Here is a 21,491-nt window from a genome sequence, read left to right as displayed (position 1 = left end):
CTCGTCGTCCCGTTTTTTTTCTTTCTGTGATAACAAACCCGGAACAGCAAGTGAGTCCAGGCTGTTGCGCCTCAAGTTCCTTCGCTCACCCGTCAACTTCTTGTTACGTGCATCCCCCTCAACAAAAATTACCATATGGCTCCTTTTTTCTCTTCTTCTTCTTCTTCTTCTTCTTCTTTCTCGTCTTCCTTGCCCCGTAAGTAATTCAAGGTCGACCGATCTGTGTCACACCGCACATTCCAGCCGAATCCGATGAATGTAGACCTACAAACATTACACCAAATATATAGGCTATATAATACATGTAAGCTAATGGATTATATAGACGTCAATAACGGGGGTTAGTGGCCTACCTGTACATACATGTATACTACTGGAACTTCCCGTACTGTTATCGCTAATCATGTCGGTTGAAAAATGGAAATAAAAATAATAACAAGGAGCAGCTAGACTTTCTTTTGGCTTGTTCATTGAGCAAATAGCCAATGCTCGCATGTGTATAGAGAGAGAGAGACTGCAAAAAGAATAGAGGACTCAAAGGGAAATGAACGATTAGAAAAGAGCCGAGTTTATGCTCGTTCCTCGGCGCAGGGCACTGTTACATACGGGTTATAGTAGCCTAGTAGAGTATAGCGTAGTAGTATAGTAACTATTATATGCTCTCTCTCTTTTTACCCCTGCAGGGGTTCTTTTCGGTCTGCAGGCAAAATAGGAGGAGGATGGATCGAATGAAAGGAGGAGACCACAAGGAGGAGGGTCCGTTGCGAAGAAAACCCACTTGTACATGTTGTACTAATACTACTACCACCCATGCAAGGAGGAATTGTATTTTATCCTTCTTCACCCAAAAAAAAATAAAAGAAAAAGAAAAAAAAAAAAAAGTGTTGGAAAAATAGACATTCGTCCTCCTCCTTCTATTCCGTGGCGGCTGATCATCTCCCGCGCGGACGTGGAACTCGGCGGACCCAGTCGCCGACGACTACTCACACTGGTCGGTTGTTGTTTGATCGGGTGGGCTCGTTATACTTCGTCGTACAAGTGCTTGTGCCCTTGGTGTGTTTTGACAGTTCATTCAGTATAGCATCGTGTGCTCTCCGGTTAGAAACACACACCCCCTACCCACCCATCAGTTGGCTATTTTCTGTTGTCTTTCTAACTGTAATATTCCGCCTATATCATCCATCACCTCCCCTCCTCCCTCAAGGCCTTTTTCACAGGCAAACAATTTTCCGCAATTTGAACTTTTTTGATTCGGATCCAGTGGAATTTTTGACACGCAGAAACACATTTTTTTTTTGTTGTTGTTTCGTATCGCGTCGTGCCAGCGAGAAAACGTGCCAATATTCGTCCGCGCGGATTTGATTTCATTTATTATCGGCGACGATCCACAACGAGCATTCAAATATATGCCTCACGTTATTGTGCAAGCCAAAGAAGACCATGACGACCGGAACTAGTTGACAAACCAGCGGCTCCATTCTCCCTTTTTTTTTTTTTTTATTTATTTATTATTTTTTTTCATCAAGGAGGGCATTTAATTTGTATTAAATTATCCCGTCCGTTTGATTAAAAAAAAAGAAGCAAACAAATTGGGCAATTTGATTTTGCTGGGATTGACGAGTAGAAAGATAATCAAGAGAGTCAACATCATCAGTCATCCATCAATCATCATGTGTTCTTCCGCCAGTGACAGCAGCAAATCGTCGCCTCCGCCTCCGTTGTCGTCGTCGTCGTCGTCCGTTTCGTCGATGGCCTCGTCCGTGCGGAGGTTGCGATGCCTCGAGCCGGCCACTCACCTCGTCAACGGCGGCATGGAAACCTTGTTCTTCAGGTAAATCAGCCAAAGTGAAATAATCACTTTCACTCCTCTATCATATTATTCATAAATTTGAATTAACATGTCATAAATATGGGCGGGAAATTCGAAAGGGAAAGTAGAGCAGATTTCTGTCGTGCAACATCACAAATCGCTGGACATTATTAGCGCCGGTCAGGGGTGTGTGTGCGGCTTGAAAAGACGTGGCCGTCACCAACTTGATGAGAAACGGGTCGTCTGAAGGGAAAGAAAGATCGAAGGAAAAGTGTGGTCCGGAGAAATGAGGAGAAAATGCGACGACGACGACGGACATTTTTTTTTTTTTTTAATTTTCCAACCAGACGGAGGGACGAAAGAAGATGGTGCCCGTTGGGCTGGAGAAGCGAACGAATTTTTTTTTTGTTTTTCTGTTTTGGTTGTATTTTTCTCTCTCTCTCTTTATAACTTGTATATATTTACTATACGTAATATATACTAGCCCGGCTTATTTGTGTGTGTGTGTGTGTCAAAGAGACTCTCCTGCTGCTGTGGTTTGTGTCTGGCTTTTTTATCCGGGCTGGGCGGTTTGGTTCGTTCCATGCAGGCGCTCACATAAGAAGACGACGAGGGGGGGGGGGGGGAAACGGACGGTGAGTCGTAGCATTTGGCTTTTAGGGGAATCTGGGTTAGTAGTTGATGGCTCGCAGGTATTCCATCTTTTCTTTTTCCTCTTCTTCTTCTTTCTCTTTCTCTCTCCACCTCATAGCGCCACACCGTATCAGCTGGTCATTTTCTTATTCGGGCTCTCTCGTTCTATGGGAAATTGCCTTTTCCCATTAGTTTTTTTTTTTTATTTATTTATTTTTACAAACGAGACTGTTTTAACCAATGAATCGTTAAACGAAAAAAATGATGATGGCACAGACTTGCTGGTCAATTGGCCATTCCGTTAGATGCCGGCACCGTTTTTTTCCGTTAGCGCGCGCAAGAGACGAGAGAGAAAAACAAACACGTCGAAAGAAATATAACCGTATACACATACAAATGTAATTGACTGCCGAGAGAGATAGACCTTGCTCTACTCTGACCGTATATACGCGCGGGCGCCAGAAAAATAAAATAAAAAATATTTTAAAAAAATATTTCGTTCAATAACGGGAATTCCTGGTGTGCTGGCGACCTTGTTCTTCTCCTCCTTCTTAACCCATTCTGTTTTTTTTTTCTTTCTTTCTTTTTCGGTTGTGTTGTGCAGCTCGTATAGTAGTTTGTCAAAATATACGCATCACGCCATGTGGCAAGAATTTCATAATCCCCTTATAGCTCCCAATAGCGACTCTGCTCCTAATGTCGGCCAACCTCTTTTTGTGTACCACACAGCAGTCGAATCTAATGTTAAAAGAAAAGAAGAGAAACTATATATATGTGTGTCTGTGTGTGTGTGTGTGGATAAATATATAAAAGAAACTAAAACCAAATGTTTTTGAGAACGAAATTTCGGGGTCATGTTTTAGCCCGCGGGAAACGAACACACACACACACACATCTACACACAACCAGCAGAGAGAACGAAGGAAATCCGTGTTGATTTGATTCCAAATTTTGACCCAACAAGGAATTTCATTTCATTTTATTTCATTTTATTTTCGGTTTTTATACCTATAGTGTAGCGACAACACCGGCCCAACGTTTATCCCATTCAGAATGAGGTGTGACGACGTGAGCGCGCGCGCGCTTTCATCCGCGCAACGGTTGAATTTCCAGCAAAGTTCATTTCCCCCCTATAGTCCCGCGGAAGGATGAGCAGTGTGCCCCTAATGCGCACCTTTTGCGGAAGAAGAGAAATGAACGGCCGAAAAAGTCTGCTGGATCCTTGTGTTGGTCGAGCGGCGGGAGCGCGTTCGAGAGAAAAGAGTAGAGAGCTGGCCCTGAAAGCAGCAGAAAGCTGGGACTGGGAAAGAGAGAGAGAGAGCCTGCCTGCCTGCCTGCCTGCTGTGTGTAGAGCCAGGTCAACAACCTTAAGACTATCGTGACCTCAATTACCCAAAAGTACTGCGGCAAGAATCCAGGAAGGAAAAGAAGAAATACAAAAAAAAAGACAAAAAAAAAAAATTAATTACAAATTACAAATTCATAGTCGTCATTATTTTGTAGGCCTCCGCGTCGATTGGCCTGTAGCTACTTTGATTTTTTTTTTGGGTTTGTTTCACTGAGATGAATGGAAAATCCGTTTGGACGACGACAGGAGCATCGGTCTGCTGCTTTGCGGTGCGGGAGCGAGCAGTCGGCCATCAAAAAAAGGAGGGAGAAGAAAAGGGAAAAGGTTCTATTAGCCTAGAAACACACAAACAAATCGAAACAAGCACAACACAAGAACTTCTTTTTTTTTTTTGTCTTTTTCTTTTTTTGGATTCCGCGCGCTTTCATCGCCCGACTATTTTATTTTATTTCTTTTTTTTTTCCAACTCGAACGATCTCCTCCTCTCCAATAATTCTTCCTGTACGTCAGACGGCGAAAGCGAAAGTGAAATGCCCAGTTGTAAAATCCCGTTTCCTGTTTTATTGTACACTCGACACAATCGGCTCAATTTCGATTGGCGCTCAAACAAGGGCAGCCGTTATTACGACACTCGATCGTCATAATACGAAAGGAGACGCTTCCAATGGCGTCACCAAGGCGCAATGATCCGAAAGATTTCTGAGAGTGAAAGTCTATCTCGTATAAATACGTGCAAGTTGAACTGTTTTATCTGATGCGTGCTGGGCGGCAGACACGCCATATTGCAGCACGGGCCCATCACACGAATGGTTGAGGCCGTCTATCATTTCTCTGCGAAATTTTCAGACAAGTGCCACTTGATGATGATGATGTTCGGGGAGGAGAAAGCGCCGCGTCGCTGTTATTTCATCACCGCGCGCTGTTTGATTTTCGTTTTGTGTTTGTTCAATTCTCTCTCCCTTTCTGTCGAGAGCAGTTTTTGACTTCCTCTCGATCTTTTTTTTCTTTTTTCCCTTTTACCTTTCTTTTTCGATTTCGTGATCGTATAAGAGATGGGCGTCGTCGGAGAGAAGCCAAAAAAGAAAGAACAAACTGACAATGTCGACGCAATCCGTGCGATTTCGCGGAATAAATTGGCCACGTTCTTTGTTGTCTGGCGTAATCACGATGTTGCATGTCAATTACAAAGACGCTTTGAAAGAAAAAAAGAAAAAAAAAACAGGGCGATGGAATGAAAGGAAAGAACTTGAACTGGAGCCATTTTGTGCTCTCTCTTATTTAGCTAGCCTGAATGTCACAATTCACGACCGCGGATAATAACTGGATAGGCTGTCGTAAATCGATAACTTTTACTTTCAATACTTTATGATCGATGCTGAGAGCATCTAGAGGGCAATGGCGTAATCTAAAATTTGGTTCGACAATTGACAGACTGGGCTACGTGGTTGGCCGGCATCCTTGGTTCACCATCGGCCTCTGCCTACTGCTCATCGTGACCCTGGGCGGTGGCCTATTCTTCTGGGTGGAGGAACACGACAGCGTCGCCTTATGGTCCACCTACGACTCGGTGGCCCGGCGCAATTCCGAATGGGTCAATCGACACTTTAGCGACGACGTCCGTTACGAGTCCGTCATCGTCGCTGCCCAAAACAATATCCTCAGACCTGACGTCCTCATCTTGGTAACAATTGAACTCAAATCATTTCGTTCTCAGTTTAATATTAATCATTTTCCGTCGTTTATAGCTGGCCGAAATGGATCTTGCCGTCAGAAATCTCAGCACGGCCGACGGCCACCAATGGAATAACTTGTGCTTCAGGTAAAAATAAACACCTTTTAGCCGATTTCTGAACTTGAACGGAAAATAAAGAAACCGTTCCGGATTTTTTTTTATTCTTCTTCTTTCGTGTGGTTTTTTTTTGGCACCTTTCACTTTCACTTGATGTGAGTAGTTTATTACGTATCAGGGAATTAAACTATTGCGTCAAAAGTGTTCAGCAGCAGCAACAGCAATTGCGTGTAATAAACATGTTTTGCCTGGGTGCGATCTCTCTCTCTCTCTATTCCGAATAGAAACACAGGCCGGAAACACGTGCACTTTGCTGCTGTTACGCTTTTCATTTTTGTGTTTTTTATGTTGTTTGACGAGTTCATTTGTTTGCAACAGCAACAACATTTCTCCATTGTTTTCCGGCACCCCGCGCATCGACGTCATGCGTCGAAAGAGAGTTAGAAAAAAAGGAAACTTGAAAGTTGTAAAGATTGCGAAACATTTGCAAAACAAAAAAAAAACAAAACAAAAGAAAAACCTGTTATGCTAAAGAGACTTTTTCATTTCGGTACATAATAATCAACGGAATTTGAATTATTTGGGTGGCAGGTTTGGAAAGACGCTGAAGAGACACGAACACAACCAGAGCCACAACAGGAGAAGACGCCGGCGACACATTTCCAATAACGATACTTCCGTGGCCGCAAGTTTCAACCACCATCCGCATTATTCGCATTATTCCCAGCACAGCGTCGTTGTCAATCGAACGGATGAGGCGGAAGAAGAAGAAGAAGAGGAAGCCGAATGGGATGTTGGGGATTTGTCAAAATTGGATTTCAGTCAAGTGTTTGCCGATGACGAAGGCGATTACGATTCATCGTCAGTGTCCGGCGGAGGATTTCTGGGGAGACGGGCACAACATTTAGTGAATTTGTTGGCCCAGCCGGACGATTGTTTGGTGCGCAACATCCTCCAGATTTGGGACTCTGATTTGGACCGGATCAAGTCACTGGATCAACGCCAAATTCTGGCCGACGTCAATGCCGCTCTCATTCAAGGGTTAGTGAGAAAAATTTCACCTTTTTCTTCATCGGTTTTTCTTACTTTTTACAATCAATTTCATCATCACCCGCTTGTAGAAACGACCAAGGTGATCCAGTCAACTCGTTGGAATTTCTCGTATCGGATGTCCGGCGAGACGGCAACGGCAGTATCTACCACGTCGGCGCCACAATGATGACCTGGTTACTAGACAACAACCCAAAGGTAAAAAATAAAATGATTGACATCCGTGATTGTCTGGAAATCGATAATCATTTTTTAAAAATGTTTGATGTCATGGATGTCATCAGAATGCCAGCATTTACACGCTGTGGGAAAAGGATTTCATCCATCAAACGCTGCACAGCAACCTGACCATCCCCGAAGACGTCCATTTGTATTCGTTGGCATCGAGCAGGTATATATCTATATACGTCACGTCTATTTAGGCTATGAAAGAGAATGGGTGGGGCCAAGAGAAAAGAGAAAAGAGAGAAAGGGAGGAAGGCCACAGGGGAAAACGGACATGACACAGTCAAGAATCACGTGGGGTGTTTTTTTCTAGGACTCGCTGTCGCGTCCTTGCGGGCGCAAGGAAACCAACCGACGGACTTATATGGGATGAACCAAAAAACCTGCTGGTTCAAATCATGTCGTCATTGGTTGATTCTTTTGTCCGCAGTCAGCATACTACACGATGTTGTAACAGCAAACTGATATCGCATGACCTCCAATTTATACCCACATGCAACAATGTAGCCATTGCGTGGGCAACCCAATTGATTCAACGGATTTTTTCTTATTTCTGAAAATAGTTACGTCGAAGGAATTGCGGAGGCTGTGACGAGCAACTTTACCGTTTTGATGATGGGATTTTCGCTCATCATCTTTTACTTCAGTTTCGCCATGGGCCGTTTCAACTGGATCGAGCAAAGAGTAAACAATCGCAATCTCTTTGATGTTTTATCATCTCTGCAGCTATTGATTTCGATAAGGACTTCCGACATTTGACACATTCACATTTTTGATTAGGTTGTCCTGTCAATCGTCGGCGTTTCGGTCGTTGCCCAGGCCATTCTGGCCTCTTACGGACTATGTTTCTACCTGGGCGTTCAATACGGACCCATCCATCCGATTATTCCGTTTTTGCTCCTCGGAATTGGAGTTGACGACATGTTCGTCATCATCCAGGTGGGTCCATTTATTCAATGTCCAATCTAATGATATCAAGTCAACGTATTGTTTCTATTTTAAAATCGCCAGGCGCTAGATAATTTATCGGTGGAAGAGAAGCAATTGCCGATTCCGGAACGGATGGCTCGAGCCATGAAACACGCCGGAGTGTCAATCACGGTCACGTCCGTCACTGATATCGCCGCATTTGCCATTGGAGCTACGACCAGCATGCCGGCCCTGCGATCCTTTTGTATCAACGCCATGTCGGGCATTTTGATGCTCTTCGTCCTGGAAGTGACTTTCTTCGTCGCGCTGACTGTGCTGGACGAGCGCCGCAAAGAGCGCTACCGGATCGGCTGCTGCTTCCAGCCCAAAACGGAAAACTGGCAGCCGGCCCCGTGCTCCCAGCGCGATTTGCTCAAACTCTTTTTCGAGCGCTTCTACGGCCCGTTTCTGCTGCGGACGCCCGTCAAGGTCTTCGTCATGATCATGACAGCGGTCCTGGTCTCCGTCAACATTTGGGGCATCTTCCAGCTGGAGCAAAACTTTGACCCCAATTGGTACCTGAACGAACACTCTTACCCGTCGGAATACTTCAACGCCATGAGGCTCTACTTTCCCGAAAGCGGCGAACGGGCCTCCGTCTACACCGGTAATCATATTTTGTGTTTTTATTTGGTTATTTTCTCTTTTTAGCTGCATCAACTCCCCTTTATTTCCCCCCATTGTGTTGATCTACATTCTTTAAACTGGAAAACAACAAACAAAATTCGCGAGTTTCTTTATTCCAGTAGCTCGCCATTCTGGTATCGGCATGTAGAACACGGACGGCATTTGTAACACAAGTAGCCATCACACACACGACTACCTGTCGTTTTTCTGCTAGGCATATTCGCTATTACAAGACGAGTATGTGGCAGCTGTTATCGGGGAAATTCTTCTTCTTTTGGCTTTCCTATTTGATTGACAAGTTGACGAAAAATTTTAGAACATTCCAGTTTTTTTTTCCTGGAAATCTTCTAGCGTCTTTTAGACTGTCAAGGCATCAACTGGACTTTCGACTCGATAACGTCGCAGCCGCAAAACTATTAAATCAAACGAAAAATAAAATACCACTAAATTTGTTCTTTTTTTTTGCAAACCGTTCTCTTTGGCAGCATCAATGAGATTTAAAGAATAACAATTATTAAATGTGTTTTTTTTTTTCTGTCTTGGCGCAAACCAAACAATTTTAGGGAAGATTGACTACATAGGTCAGCGCGACCAGCTAAACCGGATGACTGAGCTCTTGAGAACCAACCCGTTCATCCACCCGAACTCGGTCAACTTTTGGTACGACGACTTTCAAAACTGGCTCAACCGAACCAGACAAGGTAATGCACAGCGGCAGCAGCAGCTTCTAACTTTCTTCCAACTCGTCGTCGTTTGTTTGTTTGTCGTTAATATTACGTCCTTATTCGCTTTCTCCACCGTTAGTCGTTACACACGAGCGCTGAAAACCCCAAATTTCAAAGAAATCAGAAAACAAAAAAGTATCACAACATGTTAACAAATAATTAGAATGCCGTTTTTTCTTTCTTCTTGCATCGATGCCGCCCATTTAGTCGAGTTTCCCGATGATGAGCCGACTTTCAAGGAGCTCGTTCAAGAGTACCTCTTCAGCCCCGAGGGCCGCCACCACCTGCAGGACCTCAAAGTGGAGGGCAGCATTCTCGATCTCGAAGGCAACTTCAACATCACCGTAGAGCTTGTTTTTCTTATTTCCAATAGCATTTCGACCCGTCTGACTCTCTTTGATATCATTTGTCGCCAGGGTTCAAGAGCTCGTTTCCACCACCTGTCGCTGAAAAATGCCTCGGCCAAGAACAAGGCCCTGGAGTCGATCGCTGCTCTGTCCAACGACGTTGTCTTTGGTGACGATGTTGACCTGTCTAGTCCCATCATCTTCACTCACAGTTACATCGAATGGGAAGCCAACCGAGTACGTTTCATTTTAGCGATAAAAAAAGAATTTGATTTCATTAAATCCGAGCCAACAAAAATGAAATTGTGAATTTTGGTCGTGTGTGCAGGTGATTAGTAGCGAGCTGATCCGCAATTTGTGCCTGACGATGGCGGCCGTTGTCAGCGTGACGTTGATCCTCATCTCGGACTTGGTGACCGTCTTTTGGGTCTTCACGTGCATCGCTTTCACGCTGATCGACCTGCTGGGTCTCATGTACTATTGGGGCCTGACGGTGGAGATCTCCTCGTCCATCATCGTCATTCAGGCCACCGGATTGGCTATCGACTACTCGGCCCACATCGGGCACACTTTCACCACCATCCGCGGATCCAAATCTAGTACGAAATCCGCTTTCTTCCTCCTTCCAGACGATTCGTGTACTGTTTTGTGGTTTGACTCTCGTTCTCGTCCTCGATTTCCACTCGGTTTCCTATCATACCCACCGCCCGAATGTGGAACGCGCACTCTGTATACGGCATAATTATTACAGAGCCGAGACGAGAGAGATAGAAAAGAGAGAGAAACAAGTTTTTTTTTTTGCCGTTTGTTTTCCGGGCGAAAAGGAAAAAAAAAAATAAATAATAATAATAATTACAAAAAGAAGAAGAAAAGAAAAGAAAAGAAAAAAACTTTCGTTGATATCTGAAATTGACGATCTGTTTAACTTATCCCGTAGTGTGACATAATAGCGGCGCATTCTTTCAGAGCTTAGACACATTCACGGACATAAGGACGCGGACGTGACTGAAAGATTTACGACAATGTTGACTTGTGTTGCCGCCTTATCTCGCGATACTTACGCTGTTTATGCCCCAAAAGTTTATTGACGGTTTGAATCGTATAAATTACAGCTCGTGCCAAAGCGACGTTGACCCGAATGGGACCAGCCGTCTGGAACGGAGGCTTTTCCACTTTCCTGGCCTTTGTCCTACTGGTCAACACCGAATCACACATCTTCACGACTTTCTTCAAGGTGCGGATATACTATACAATAATAACCGAGAGTTTTATGGATGTGTTGCTTATTTAATATTTTCCTGTACGATTTTTCCACCAGCTCTTTTTTGGCGTCGTCGTCTTCGGGTTGTTTCACGGACTCGCCTACCTGCCGGTGGTGTTGAGCTGCTTAGGACCCGACGAGGCTGGCGGTTCGGGTAGCGGAGCGGCCAGCGGTTCCAGCGATTCCATTTCGACAGAGTTCTCCTCTTCTCCATCGTCCAATTCATCCGATTCCTCCGCTTCGACGCCCATACAGAAAAAGCAGTCGTCCATCTCGGCGCTGGCTCTCGACAATCCAATATTCATATCCGACATTCAGGTAAATATTGCAAACTCGATAACCTTTCAACCCATTAAAAACATCGTTAGGATATCATAAAAATGTGCGTTTTATTCCAGAACGTTTAAGCGCATAAAATAACGCTAATAAGGCAAGTAATTAAAAATGCCGCATAGCTACAGAAACTAGTTATAAGTAGTAAAATGAATGCTGAGGTATGAGCCAAGCCCAAGGCTCCTGTTTATCTCGACTAGGATCTTTATCGTTTTGTTGGCCTCGGCCTAAAGCTAACAACAAGATGATCCGTGTTGACTGCTGCGTCACGTTCGTGCGCTCTCATTTATTTGAGCTCGTTATGAGAAAACAAAAATTTCGGACGCTGTCTGCTGTGTAATCTCGCTAGCGGTACCGTTTAGCATTAACAAACGTAGGGTCTCGTAAAGAAATGACGACGTGAGCTGAGCCAGGCGCATTTATCTCATCACTTCCGAATCGTTCGGTCCGTGAGTAAGTTACTCGCGTCACTTTTGTATCACGCAACTAGTTCACTATCCGTTATCGTCAGTTGTAGGCGATTTCCTGAGTCAGGAGATTATTTTGTTGTTGTTCAAGGTTTTCTATAAAACCGAATTGTTGTAATGTGTAAATGTTTAGTCATTCATATCGTGCCGACAGTTAACGTGTTCCTTTCTTCAGATTGTTTGCTACCCGAATTTGCATCCGCTGGACATCATGAACGGGCAGAAAAGTAGCAACGCCTGGAAAACGAACCGCTCGTCGTCGGGGGTATTGGTCGAGCCGCAACAACTGCAGGGACAACAGCCGAATAAAGTACCATACATTCCGCAGCCGGATTACACTCCGTTACCAACCCGTCGGGTGGATGGTCTGCTTACAGCTGTCCAGCAGAAGGGCAAACCTGTCGCCCGAAGCAGCAGCAGTATCGTACGAGCGTCGAGTGGCGTCGGCGGGCCGACAATCGAGCCCTGCAGCCATACGATGCCGCGAACAGCAGAAGAGAAACGATCCAAGACCGCACCGATCACCGTCAGACCGATTTCCATCGAATCCATCGAACCCACTTCAAATGAGGAATCTTCACCGCCCAGCGTGAAGCAGCGAGTGTGGCATCATCCGCAGTGGCAGTCGAGTCAATTTCTGGCCAACGATTGGAGCGCTGCCCTGATGAAGCGGCTTTCGGTCGAAGCCCAAAGCCACCGCGAACAAAAGATCCTTCGAGAGGCTAACAAGGAACTGGAGCGTTTCGAGACTGAGATCGAATCCTACTTGGAAGATGTGGAGGAAGAAGAAGATGTAGAAGAAGACCAAAAGTTACCGAGTGAATTGGTGAACACGAATCACGAATCAGTAGGTGGAGACTCGAGTTTTATTCATACGCCGAGTTCAACAGTAAGCCCGGCAATGCCGATTAGTTCCTTGCCTCAACGAGTCCATCAGCAGCCCAGAAGCACGGCCTCTTCTTCGTCATCACAGTCGGATTCCGGTTCCGAGAGGAAGAAAGAACAGAGAAACCAGACGCTCAGTACGTGATCGCGATCAGATTTTTAAGCCTGAAATCCGGTTACACACAACATTAAAAAACACGCATACGTTTACAATAGATGTCCTGTTTTTTAATCCAGGCGACGCTCAACGCCACAATACGGCGACTTCTTCTGAAATTGTTATACAGTTTTTTTTTCTTAAGGAAATTGATAGCACTGCATATCCATCCATATTATTTGCGCCTTTATTATAATTATTATTAACCACACCTCCCACACACACACAAACGTGTCGCTCGTTTTGAAATTGTTTGATAATATTATATTATACATACAGTACCATTTCTTTTAAAATAATCCGTACAATATTAATAATTTTATGAATAGTTTTTTTTTTCATTTATATCGATCTGTGTTCCATTTGTAATTTTGGCGTGAATGTGTCAAGAGATCTAACCGCAAGTCGGGACGGTCGTTGTCGTTGTTAAACAATTTGAATTGTAGATTAATTCAAAGTAAAATTTTAGAGGTGAAACGAAACATGTACTTGCATTGAAAGTGAACCTTGCCGAGGGTCTATTACTGACTGTACATTTATTTTGGCAGTGTAGTGATTCACCCGATTTTGTTTACTTTTGATGATTCTTGTTATCTAACTACATTCTGAACATTCCCGATGCACCTGTCTGCCAGCCACACAACGACACCGATCATTCCAAAATATTTGATAGGCATAAATGTTGTTGTTGATTGTGCTTCGAATTTCTTTCCCCAATTTTTGTTTCTTTCAATCGTACATTTCCCATGTGTGCCGTAGTCGTGATGTGTTTTGTATATGATTCCCTGAGAGAGAGATAAAATTGCGTGTGTATTTAAGACAAGCAAATAAGCGTTCCACACCATTCCACCACGCTGATGACCCCCTTTTTTTTCTTTCACAATGTGGAACTCGGCTCTTGTTTTCTGATGGATTTTTTGTTTCCACCTTCATTTCTACAAGCGCTGCTGTCATTCCATTTTCTTTATCTGCGTGAGACTTTATCGTCATGCTTTGTTCTCTACACCTGTTCATTTCCCTTGTTTTCGTAATCGAAATACCTGTTTCACTTCATCATCCATTTTCTCTAGCAACTTCCTTCACTTTCTTCGTCTCCAGCTAATGCAGCTCGTCTTATTTTGATTGTGGTCAAATGTGTAGCATTTTATTGGGATCGGCTCTGCTGGCCAGCAAAGTGCTTCTGCTCCAATGATTCGTTCTGTTTGTCTTTTTTTTCAAGCATTTGAGCATTACAAAGTGTTTGCTCCCATAACAATCAAACTCAACGAATTTCATTATTTTTTTTAAATTCACGGAACAAACAATTTGTTTGAATCAGTGGGTTGGTAAGAAATTAGTCGATTGGATTATTATTTAAAATTTTTAGCTGTTATAAAATCACGATTTAAAAATGTTTTTAAAGAATTACATATCACAGTTAAATTTACCCCCAAATTTCAAAATTTTACAATTGCAACGTTGTCAATTGCAACTAGTCAGAAAGATAAAACAGTTCAATCCAAATGGAATTATTGATTACGATTTAGAACACGGAACAAAGGTGTAGAATAGCAAGCATAAAATCCTCACAAGATTTTAACTAATCTCTCTCATTTCAACTTCAATCAAATGTATTTACTTAGTTCAAGACACTAGCGAAAAACATAACTTTTCTTCCCTTGTCCTAAAATTTTGATCTTTTGTATAAAATTAGTTAAGATATCAATTTTTCTAACTCTAAAAGTAGTTTTTAAAAATATTTAATAGCTCTTTAGTTGTTTAATGAGAAAGTTCGCAGAAAAAAATTATTTGCCACTATGGTTCATAAAAAAGCCGCCGCATAAAGGCGGCGTTTCGTTTCGTTTCACGTTTCGTAAAAACGCCATCTGTATGCGGCGGCATTTTTATGAACCAGAGCGGGAAAAAAAAATGTTTCTGCCACCTTTAACAATAAATAACTTAAGAGCTATTAAATATTTTTCGAAATGACTTTTAAATTTAGGAAAATTGATATCTTAACTAATTTTGTAGAAAAGATCAAAATTTTAGGACAACTACATGACTAGATATAATGAGTTTACGGAGGGACTATCTGCCATAAGGTCCCTTGTAAACACCTTTTGGTGATTTTATAAAATTTGAGGCATAGTCCTTCACTGTAAATTTAATTACAAAAAAATCGTTAAAGCTAGAACATTCAAAATTGGAACCCTGATCAATAAAAAGACGGGGAACATTTATTAGCTGTAAAAAAAAATTATTTCTATTTCTTATCACAATTATAATACATTTTCTAATTTTTACATTTTGTTTTATATTTTTTTTTTGGTAAAAATAATTATTTCTGAGAAGGGTTTTTACAAGAAATATAAAATTATAGTAAAAATAAAGTTCATGAAAAAATTCCGTGTTGCAATTTGTTCCCGGTCAAAAATTATCTTGACTCCACTATACTATATTAGCTAACACGTGACGAGAGCTTTTTATGAATTTTTTCCAATTTTATGCAGGCAAGTTACTGAAGAAGCTATGAATCTCTTAGAGCAAGGTCGCCGATACCTTCATGTTTCAGACCTTCCATCTGCTATTGGTGTTTTGAGTGAATCAGTTAAGTTGCTCGTCAAACAGTATGGAGAGAATGCTGATGAGTGTGCAGAGTCTTTCTACTATCTTGGCATGGGCTTTCATGAAAAACATCGAGCTGACTCTTGTGAGCTGGATGAGCCTTTTACTTTTACCATCAGACCATTGTCATTACCATCAGGTGACAAATCTGAAGAGGAAGATGGAGAGTCTGAGGATGAAGAAAATGGTGATGAAGAAGAAAGTGAAGAAGAGGATGTTGGTGAAAAGTCCACCAATGGTGATGTTGAGACGAGTAAGAAAGCTGATTAACCAGATGATTCTGAAGTTAAAGAGAAAACCAAAGTTGGCAATGATGAAAAATCTACCACCAAAATTGCTGAACCTAAACCTAAAACTGTCGAACCTGCTGCTTCTGAAGCAGTTACTGTGGGAAAAGCAGAAGATGTTGAAACGAAGAAAAGTGAACCTTCATCTGAATACACAAATAGAAACAATTCAGAGTCAAAAGCTGAGGTAAAAACTGATGCTGCTCAAAATGAAAAAAAAAATCTGTCGAAGCAAATGACAAATCTTCGAAGGCTGCTTGCAGTTCTTCAGGAGACAAAGTTGATTCTGTGGGCGATGATGATGATGATGTATGTATGTATGTATGTATATTAAAATTTATATACCACACTTTCTCATATAATAACAATACGTTCAAATGACGGTTTAAAAGCGAGCTGTGCTTTAGTGAGGGGCAGTTAAAAAGGGGTATGACAAGGTAAAAAAGGAGTTTCTTGAAATCTTGGCGACTAGAAGTTGACCGGATAGCTGGTGGAAGTTCGTTCCAGTAGTGCGGTGCATAAGAAATAAACGACCGCTTTTGGTAGGCTGGCTTTGGTGGAGCGTTCCTCTTCCTCCGAGTTCTAGTTGAGGCCACAACACGAAGACTCCTCGCCCCCGCGCGTAAACCTGCATGTCCGGGTACGTGGAGAGCAACGCACTCTTGTAGGTAGACTGGTGCAGTTCCTTGCAGACAGTCGAAGACAAGAAGTAGGACCTGAAAGAGAATCCCGTAGTGGAAAGGGAGCCAGTGCAGTCGAAACCTTGACTCTTCAGTGGAAAAAACGCCTCTGTTAATTAGGCGGGCGGGGGCGGAGTCCTGCACCGATTGTCTTAATTTCTCCTTTGGAAGTCCAGCCAGTAAGGAGTTGGCATAGTCAAGATGTGATATGACAATAAGCGAGTGCACAAGAATCTTCGTGGCTTCCGTTGTCAGATGACTTCTTATTTTGCCGAGCCGATATAAATTAAAATTTTCGGCTCTCGATATGGCCAAAATTTGACGGTCCATCGTCAGATCAGAGCTTAGTTGAACACCGAGAACTTTAGATGATGTAGTTAGTGTGACAAGGTTGTCACCAACACGAAATGGCAGTGGAGCTAATTTTACAGCCAGCTCGGAGGGGGCAAAGTAAAGAACCTCACTTTTTGAGGGGTTCAACTTGACCCAGTTGAATGAGAACCAGTCGATTAAGTCACCGGCGCACTCGGACAAGATCCTAAGGGCGTCGAATTGGTCGAGACAGTCACGTGAGAAACCGAACTCGAGGTAGATGGCTGTATCGTCGGAGTACTGCTTGATGCTGATGCCGTACCGCTCAGCCACCAGCCAGAAACAGTTCACATAAATGGTATAGACAGAGCAATAGATCCCTGGTCGGTTCACGGCTGTGTTGGCTTCCCTATCCCGGTTTCAGGGTAAACGTGATCCGATTTGGAAGCCAGCCAATCAGGAAGGGTCTATCAAAAACTCCTTGGCCAATCACAGCTTACTTTTCTACAAGAAGTGAACAATAATAAAAAAGGTAGAAGTATCCAACTGTCAAACCTCTAAGTCTTATCTAAGTGTCCTATCTTTCTAAGTGTCCTCACATTCTTACATTTTATTGTTTGGTTGTGTAAAAAAAATGTAATGACATGTTACGTTTTATTCTTAGTTACTTTGAATTTTATTCTGGTGTAGTTAAAAATGGGTATGTATTTACACGAATCATTTTCTTGCATACAATGTTTCATAAATACAGAGGTACCTACGCAAGTTTTGTCAATTTTTTGTTTTTTTTACATTTGCTGAAGCTTCAGCTAACAAAAGATTTTTTAGTCTTTTTGATTCAAAATAATATCTAACTCCAACATATTCTCTTATGAGGTAAGGTAACTTTTCATCTCGATGAATGTCACAAAAATGGGAACCAAATTACAATTGACATTATCTCCATGCACTCTTGAAATGACTCCTCTACATACATTTGGCTAATTGGCTCAAAATGACCCTCAATTACATTTTCTATCACTCTGAATGTTTGGAACATATTTACAGTGACAAAGATCAAAAACCCCTTATTGCTTATTCGAGTATCTGCAGTGAAGTCTTCTGGCAACTCCAGTTCCTCGCAGCGAAGGGATTTGTAACAGTCAGGACATTTTGACATACTCTTCCTTGTGTGAATCATATATCAAAATATCTTTGACGAAATTAGAATTCGCTGGTTCGTTAATTTTATCAACAAACCGAATTGCTATTTCCTTCAGTAGTTTATCTTCTAATACTGACCTCAGGTCGGAAGCTCGAATGTCACTTTCCTTGGCTTGACGTTGAAGGCATTTTGACATTGTTACTAGGACGTTCATCTGCTCAACATTGTCAACGTTTGCTCCTTGTATAATCGTGGATAATCTTGCTCCAAGAGACACATAGCCAATGATTTGTTGAACAGAAGACACCGTGGGATGAGCATCAACACCACGTATAATGCCGAACAGTCTCTGTATGAATTAGAAAAAAAGTTATTGAGTGATTGCAATTGATATGATAATCACGATTAAAATCGTTTCACCTCAACTGGATCTTGATTCATTTTACTAGTGAGGACTACTGTATAGCCTGCGTTAAACATTTCTTCAGTTAACGCAATAACGCTTCTTATAGTCATTCTCCATCCATGTACGGTTGTCAAGGAACAAAACATTTTTCGGTTTTTGTCCTTTTCATGAATCCTCTCAGTTACTTCTAGAACTGCTAACATGGCTTCAAGTATTTGTTTCCTGCCTTTCAGTTTTTCATCATGTGCATTTATCCACCAGTTATTGGGAGTGATTCCTTCTTTAATATGTCTACCGTTGAGTACATCAAAATTGTCATTCACGGTCTTTGTAAGCCGCTCAATGTTCAGTACCTTACAATATGAAATAGTCAATAGCATTTTTAATTGATTGATTAATTATGGAAAATACCTTCAAAAAACTTTTTCAGCTGTTTTTCATTTGCAGTAAAGGCTGGCATTTCACGGTAGATGTTAAAAGCAAGAGCATTTCGCTCTGAAAATAATTGAGCAGCTAGTCTGACGTTCATTTTTTGAAAATTGTTTGGTTTTACGTGCGCTTCAGTTAATCGGCAGCATAACATCAATTGCAAACCTTTCTGGGCTTCCAGTAGATGTTCATACGAATAAAAATTTATGTTGTGTCCCTGGAACTACAAATAATATTTAGAATTACAAATTAAGTAAAAAAAAAATCAAGAAAAAGTTACCTGAACTACTTTATGTTCAAGCATATGGTTTCTTGTGCATTTCAACAAATGAGGAACATCGTGGAGGCAATTAATTTTCACTGAAGGATCCATAGGGTGTAACATGGAATTAACTCCATCTTCCGTTCCAGAAACACCAAAATGGGAATACAGCGTTTTGTTTGTGGAAAACCCATCACATACGCTTGCTTTCGTTATAGGTCCAGCTTGAAACAGACGCGCAATGCTTTTCATAACTAGTTCTACCAAAACTGTACCAGATGCTCCACCCTTTGTTCCAAACCACGAAAACGGTTGAATCCAGCCTTTATAAAATGGTCTGAAAACAAACACTAGGACATGGTCTGCCAAACCATTTGGGACCATAATGGAAACTTCACCTGCAAAGTCTACTATGCCTTTCCACTTCAGACCTTTACAGTCCCATCTCATGTCCTTGGTTATTGATATTTCGTCCCACATTATAACTCCCCAGCGCTGCCATGCCAGTAATCCTTTGAACGCATCGGATATCTGCTCGAGCGCAAGCGAATTAAATCCAAACTGACACTCGGAAGAACTTAACATCCTTCTCATCGTTGACTGGCTAGGAAGCGGTAGAAGTCCAATTTTCCGTATGTGCACATATGTTGAATAACTTTTCATTCTTAGGATGACGCACTGAATTAGAAAGGAATGGTCATATCTCATAGTCTTTCGGTGTCTGTTACATTCTGGATCAATTTTGGACTTGGCAAAAAACATCTTTACAACCACTTTTTCCCATAAAAAAATATGACAATTCATTGAGAAAAGAATAGTATTTCTGAGTTTCGGTGTAGCATGGGGTTTATATTATAACTTACCGTTTCTGAAAGATGTTTTAGCTGATAATCTAGTCCATTTGTTTTTTCTTTTTGAACCATGATTTGGCATTCTTTGCGTAGATCTTTAATCAGCTTACAGGCAACCTTGAAAGACATAAAATTTTAAATTATCAAACTAATGCGATGGTATTGTTTGAAATCATAAATACCATTTGTTTTCCTTTCAGAACTTTAACTTGTTTCAGACTGTTATCTAGTTTCTTTTGTTTCTCAGCTAACTTAGATTTCTTGTTTTTCTCCTTTGAAATTGGTATTTTTACTTCAATTTTACTTGACCTTTTAGACAGGTATTTCTTCAAAAAAGACATTTAACGCACAGTCTGTTCTTTTCTGAAATGGTTTTGCAATATTTCGATCTTAACACGCCAGCTTTGTCCAATGTAGCAGAAAGACGAGATGAAAAATTAACATTTCTGAACCTTTCTTGAGGAATGCCAGAACAAATTTTTCGATCGTGGAAATCCTTTATCAATTGCGAAATATCTTCAATTGTTGTGAAATGGTTTGACAAAGCAGTAGTGCTTGATGGAATGATCGTTCCGTTGACATAATACATTACTTCCTGTTTGTTTTGAAAATGTACACTTTTCACATTATAATTTCCATTTGGTAGTTGATCCATCGAAAGTCGAAAAATCATTTGTTTGATTTGATCAAAAGACCATATCCAATTCTTTGGTACCATTGATAAAGTCACTAGTGACTGAAATGTCACAAAATTAGACTTGAAATTAGTAGAGCTTGCTTCCATAGAAGGTGATGTAACTGTCGAATCTTCAATGACAACAGCAACGTTTTCGTTCATTACATCAGGAAGTGGATCAAAAATTGCTTCTTCAGCAGCCTGGTGAATGTCCATTGATTCTTGAATAGTAGAGGTAGCTTCCATAGAAGGTGCAACTGTCGAACCTTCGACAGCGACAACAACGTTTTCGTTCATTACATCAGGATTTGGCATTCTTTGCGTAGATCTTTAATCAGCTTACAGGCAACCTTGAAAGACATAAAATTTTAAATTATCAAACTAATGCGATGGCATTGTTTGAAATCATAAATACCATTTGTTTTCCTTTCAGAACTTTAACTTGTTTCAGACTGTTATCTAGTTTCTTTTGTTTCTCAGCTAACTTAGATTTCTTGTTTTTCTCCTTTGAAATTGGTATTTTTACTTCAATTTTACTTGACCTTTTAGACAGGTATTTCTTCAAAAAAGACATTTAACGCACAGTCTGTTCTTTTCTGAAATGGTTTTGCAATATTTCGATCTTAACACGCCAGCTTTGTCCAATGTAGCAGAAAGACGAGATGAAAAATTAACATTTCTGAACCTTTCTTGAGGAATGCCAGAACAAATTTTTCGATCGTTGAAATCCTTTATTAATTGCGAAATATCTTCAATTGTTGTGAAATTGTTTGACAAAGCAGTAGTGCTTGATGGAATGATCGTTCCGTTGACATAATACATTACTTCTTGTTTGTTTTGAAAATGTACACTTTTCACATTATAATTTCCATTTGGTAGTTGATCCATCGAAAGTCGAAAAATCATTTGTTTGATTTGATCAAAAGACCATATCCAATTCTTTGGTACCATTGATAAAGTCACTAGTGACTGAAATGTCACAAAATTAGACTTGAAATTAGTAGAGCTTGCTTCCATAGAAGGTGATGTAACTGTCGAATCTTCAATGACAACAGCAACGTTTTCGTTCATTACATCAGGAAGTGGATCAAAAATTGCTTCTTCAGCAGCCTGGTGAATGTCCATTGATTCTTGAATAGTAGAGGTAGTTTCCATAGAAGGCGATGCAACTGTGGTATCTTCCATGACAACAGCAAGATTTTCTTTGATTGAAT

At 41.4% G+C, this 21,491-nt stretch overlaps 2 protein-coding genes and 2 long non-coding RNA genes across 5 annotated transcripts; 3 read left to right on the top strand and 1 right to left on the bottom strand.

Moving 5' to 3' along the window:
* Window positions 1–709: 709 nt before the first annotated feature.
* On the top strand, window positions 710–13,885 carry LOC124328820. Its single transcript, XM_046787635.1, has 16 exons — window positions 710–1,831; window positions 5,223–5,472; window positions 5,537–5,610; window positions 6,172–6,621; window positions 6,702–6,828; window positions 6,915–7,021; window positions 7,419–7,539; window positions 7,636–7,794; window positions 7,867–8,431; window positions 9,015–9,152; window positions 9,384–9,520; window positions 9,593–9,760; window positions 9,852–10,122; window positions 10,636–10,757; window positions 10,842–11,102; window positions 11,760–13,885. The coding sequence occupies exons 1-16, from the start codon at window positions 1,671–1,673 to the stop codon at window positions 12,612–12,614; spliced, it is 3,966 nt and encodes a 1,321-aa protein (XP_046643591.1). The 5' UTR covers window positions 710–1,670; the 3' UTR covers window positions 12,615–13,885.
* Window positions 13,886–15,134: 1,249 nt separating this feature from the next.
* Window positions 15,135–15,500, top strand: LOC124329436 (histone-binding protein N1/N2-like). Its single transcript, XM_046788497.1, has one exon. It carries the CDS (start codon window positions 15,135–15,137, stop codon window positions 15,498–15,500), a length of 366 nt encoding a protein of 121 aa, XP_046644453.1.
* A 4,112-nt stretch (window positions 15,501–19,612) lies between these two features.
* Window positions 19,613–20,808, bottom strand: LOC124328826. Of its 2 annotated transcripts, none has more exons than XR_006916503.1 (2): window positions 20,693–20,808; window positions 19,613–19,718 (listed from the first exon to the last, which is right to left on the bottom strand). It is a non-coding gene; the product is annotated as an uncharacterized LOC124328826 (long non-coding RNA). The 2 variants fall into 2 exon arrangements; XR_006916502.1 differs by lacking the exon at window positions 20,693–20,808 and adding an exon at window positions 19,784–20,578.
* LOC124328827 lies at window positions 20,443–21,356 on the top strand. The gene is made up of 2 exons (XR_006916504.1): window positions 20,443–20,528; window positions 21,300–21,356. It is a non-coding gene; the product is annotated as an uncharacterized LOC124328827 (long non-coding RNA).
* Window positions 21,357–21,491: the final 135 nt, after the last annotated feature.

The sequence above is a fragment of the Daphnia pulicaria genome, chromosome 3 (assembly GCF_021234035.1).
Source record: "Daphnia pulicaria isolate SC F1-1A chromosome 3, SC_F0-13Bv2, whole genome shotgun sequence".
Classification (NCBI taxonomy): domain Eukaryota; kingdom Metazoa; phylum Arthropoda; class Branchiopoda; order Diplostraca; family Daphniidae; genus Daphnia; species Daphnia pulicaria.
The sequence above is the reverse complement of the archived record's forward strand: the minus strand, read 5'-3'. Positions and strand labels throughout refer to the sequence as shown.

Coding starts and splice junctions, on each gene's coding strand:
- LOC124328820 (XM_046787635.1), top strand. CDS start 1,671: ATGTGTTCTTCCGCCAGTGACAGCAGCAAATCGTCGCCTCCGCCTCCG. Junction 5,473..5,536: donor GACCTGACGTCCTCATCTTG/GTAACAATTGAA, acceptor CGTCGTTTATAG/CTGGCCGAAATGGATCTTGC. Junction 9,153..9,383: donor GCTCAACCGAACCAGACAAG/GTAATGCACAGC, acceptor CCGCCCATTTAG/TCGAGTTTCCCGATGATGAG.
- LOC124329436 (XM_046788497.1), top strand. CDS start 15,135: ATGAATCTCTTAGAGCAAGGTCGCCGATACCTTCATGTTTCAGACCTT.